The 3504-nt window shown below is 45.9% G+C and overlaps 1 protein-coding gene across 1 annotated transcript in view; it reads right to left on the reverse strand.

Moving 5' to 3' along the window:
* The window catches only part of C2CD5 (C2 calcium dependent domain containing 5), a 71019-nt gene that overhangs the window by 49849 nt on the left and 17666 nt on the right, over nucleotides 1–3504 (reverse strand). Inside the window, exon 8 of the mRNA XM_018560014.1 lies at nucleotides 1800–1951. Within this exon, the coding sequence (XP_018415516.1) occupies nucleotides 1800–1951 (152 nt within the window). The remainder of the gene's footprint in view (nucleotides 1–1799; nucleotides 1952–3504) is intronic.

Genomic DNA, 3504 nt, shown 5'->3' on the forward strand with positions numbered 1-3504 from the left:
TTGCTGCAACTATTGGGCACTGTTCACATGAGCTTCAGCTTGTACAAGAGCAGTGTGTTCTGCAAGCTTTTATGGCGCATTTGCAGAGCTTTCCGCAAGCTCCAGTTTGGAAATAATAAACACAGATCTTAATGGGAGTGCTGACTACTTTAACCCCTTCGTGACTGACGACGTACAGTGTACGTCGCCAGCATCGGGGCTGTTTAAACAGACTCCCGGCGACTTTTGCCGCCGGGACTCTGTTTAAACTTGTAGAGCCGACTGTCGGCTTTACAACAGAAGCGATCCTGGCGACTTACCTGTCGCCAGATCGACTGCAGGCTTCAGTAAGCTTGTTGAAAGTATGCTGAAGCCTGTTAGCAGACAGTGAGCACTTCCATTGAGATCCGTGCTTAACATTCTCAAACTGAAACTGCTTGATCTTGCCAAAAGCTTTCTCTACACACTACTTATACCTTGTAAACCCAATTAAAGATTTTCTGGGGAGACCCCCAAAGCTAATGCATGTGAAATATGTAAATTTCAATTTGTAGCCCAAACCTGTGCTTTGAAAGAGCCTCTACATCCCACTGTAAATCACCTTTCCTCTACAGGTCACGGTGACAGGCGGAGAGGTACACACTGGTCATTGAGGGAAAGGTGTACTCCTCCCTCTCCTCATGGTGCTTACTGTCAGAAAACAAAATTAGTGACAGATTCAACTGGGTACCGGAAATTTGCCCAGGTCTGGTTAATATGTGTAGAATGGAAAAAATAAAAAAAAAGTACCTGCAGAGGTCACTCGGCTGAAGGCAGCCTTTTCCAAGGCCGGGCCCATTCAGCCTTAACGAAAGCACATTAGTGTTGGGGTAACATTCAAACCACAACTCAATGCACAGATTGCAATGGGCCATACAAATGATGGATTTAGACCTTTTAAGCAAATACAGTACCATGATGACAGATCTTCCTGTGAGTTACAAACAATATTTTACTGCAAACCTTTTTAACTGCGTGGAAATATGTTCATTAACCCAACCGTTTCTCCGATTGAAACAATGTCTGTGGGGATTGAAATCCTGGTGACCACGGGCATAGGTTGGGTGCCTAATTACAAAGGTATCACATTTTTTCATGTTAATATTTGCAGAAGATCCTTGCCAGATATGACCTGGTGTACAGTATGGAAACTCTGCCAGTAACCTGGCAGACAGCTCATGTGCCTCCCCCTGCCCATGCAATGAGAACACTACAGAGGCAGAGCCGGTATACAGACAGGGACAGTTCCTTCCCTGGGGAAGAGGGAGCCGGAGAAAGTAGTTTTAGCTCTCCTGCTCCCTATGCCATGTCTTGCCCAGACACGGCAAAGAAAACAAAGCATATCACTCCTAATGAACTAAGGGGCTTGCACCTTATGGGTACAGCATGTGTGTGTATACCTGGGAACTCAGCACAGGGATCCTGAGTCCCTTATAATGGCCACAGCAGATGAGCACAGCCAGGAACTCAGGGCAGGGATGGTGGGAGTCCCTCATAATTGGCACATCAGGTGTGTAGAGCTAGGAACTCAGGGCAGGGATGTAGGGAACCCTAATAATGGCCACAGTGGGTGTGCAAAACCAGGAACTCAGCGCAGGCATGGTAGGAATAATGGACAAAATTACTTCACTCCAGAACTTACACATAAAAGGTAGAATATCAATTTTTACACAACAATGACATGACTTTGATAACTTCACAGCAGGTAAGGGTACATGGAAAAATGACAAACCAAGAGACAAAAGGAAGAAATAAAACATAACTGGGTGGATGCGTCTTACCAGTCTTAGGTGTCAAACTCAAATCTGTGTCAGAAGAGGACGACTGTCGGCTGTAGGACTTGGAAGGTGAAAAGGAATAGGTTTGGTTTTTCAGAGGGGTAGAGGGTCCTGATGAATGAGCATTGGGGTTTAGCTCTTCACTGAAGGGAACCCTGCCAGAAGAAGGGGGAGAAATATTAAATAACCCCTTACAATGGAAGCTGGTGGAGCGCAGGAACGCCCCCGTGGAAGGTGCGCTGCAGTGAGAGGGCTCCCTCTGGTGGAGCTGGCTGGACACATTTCCCAGCATCCCATGCAGAACACGCAGCATCTCAGCGCAGTTGTCAATCAATGTGTCCCAACACCACAGGCAAAATCATCACCAAAATAAAGAGAAGCAAAAAGTAAAATAAATAAAGGAAGCAGAAACTTTCTGGAGAACAGATGACAGTGTCGCACTGATGATCGCAGCCACAACAAATTAAAAGAAATATTAATTCTTCTGCCTGTTTCCTTATCATCCAGCATTAATACCGTGCAGCTAAAATGAAAGTAAAAGCAGTTTCTAAAGCTACGTGGTCACTTACCTGCCATGACGTCCTCCATCCCCTCCACTGACAACCAACATTACGCCCTCACCTTGAGAGTTGTGCCGGGTGCACTGAGGGATCAGGAAATGAGGATTGTTTGCAGAACATATTTTGGTTCTTAATTTATATAACTTGGAACATTTTGGTTCAAAAATGAAATTTAAAAAAGGGACATTCCAATTGTTATGATTTTGTTTAGGATAGTCCAGTGGTGAGATGTCTGTTACATGTTTCCCTACCTGCAAGTCTAGCAGGAATGGTGTAAGCCTCTTACAGTATATTGTGTGCTGAACTAGAAACTCAGAGTAGGGATGGAGAAAACCCCTCATAAGGGGGCAGAGCCCAAAACTCAGCACAGAGATCTCGCCAACAGAATCCCTAAAAAGACAGAAGTGGTTTAACCCTCCAGCATCCAACAGACACAGTATTATCAGCAGGGCCCAGGAGGGCCCAGCATTCGGTGGGATTAACATTATTCTTTAAAGGATGGGGCTGAGAGCCAGTGGAGGAGAATTTGGACACTCCATAAGTCATAATTTTTAAGAAGTACCTGCCTACACTGCCTGCCTCCATCCTGCCTCTCCCCCCAGCTCCCGTACCAGTGTAGATGAGGGTGGGAACAGACACAGAGAAGTTCTGAGTGAGCCGGGAGCCAGAAGCTGTGTGAATGGGACTGTTGTGGGTCGACCGATATCCGTGGCTCGGTGGCTGGACCAGTGGAGACCTGAGTACAGTGGCAACGAGGTGGAAGAAAAGAGAACAGGGGACACAAGTTCTGGAGGTTAAAGAATGATCAAGGCAGAGATTTGGTTAGCGGAAGGAAGCCCTCCGTCCTTGAAGCATGCAAGCAGAGGATTTGGCTGGGAGGTGACTCCTGCGGCTCTAGGCAGAGACATATAAGTAGCAAGAGGGACAGAGCAGTTTAGGAACCTTCACCACACAACATACAGCAGAGAATAATTTATTATTTCTATTATTAAAGTGGAACCCCAGGCAAACAAACACCCTTAACTCCAATTATGCATTTATAAAAATATTCAAGAGACCCTGTGCCTGACCCTGTACACAAGTGGCCTGAATACTTACCAGACCAGTGGGTGGAAAATGTTTGCTTATTTAAAGAGCTCCCGACACTG

Source organism: Nanorana parkeri, unplaced genomic scaffold (assembly GCF_000935625.1).
Source record: "Nanorana parkeri isolate BGI_ZX_2015 unplaced genomic scaffold, ASM93562v1 scaffold426, whole genome shotgun sequence".
Classification (NCBI taxonomy): domain Eukaryota; kingdom Metazoa; phylum Chordata; class Amphibia; order Anura; family Dicroglossidae; genus Nanorana; species Nanorana parkeri.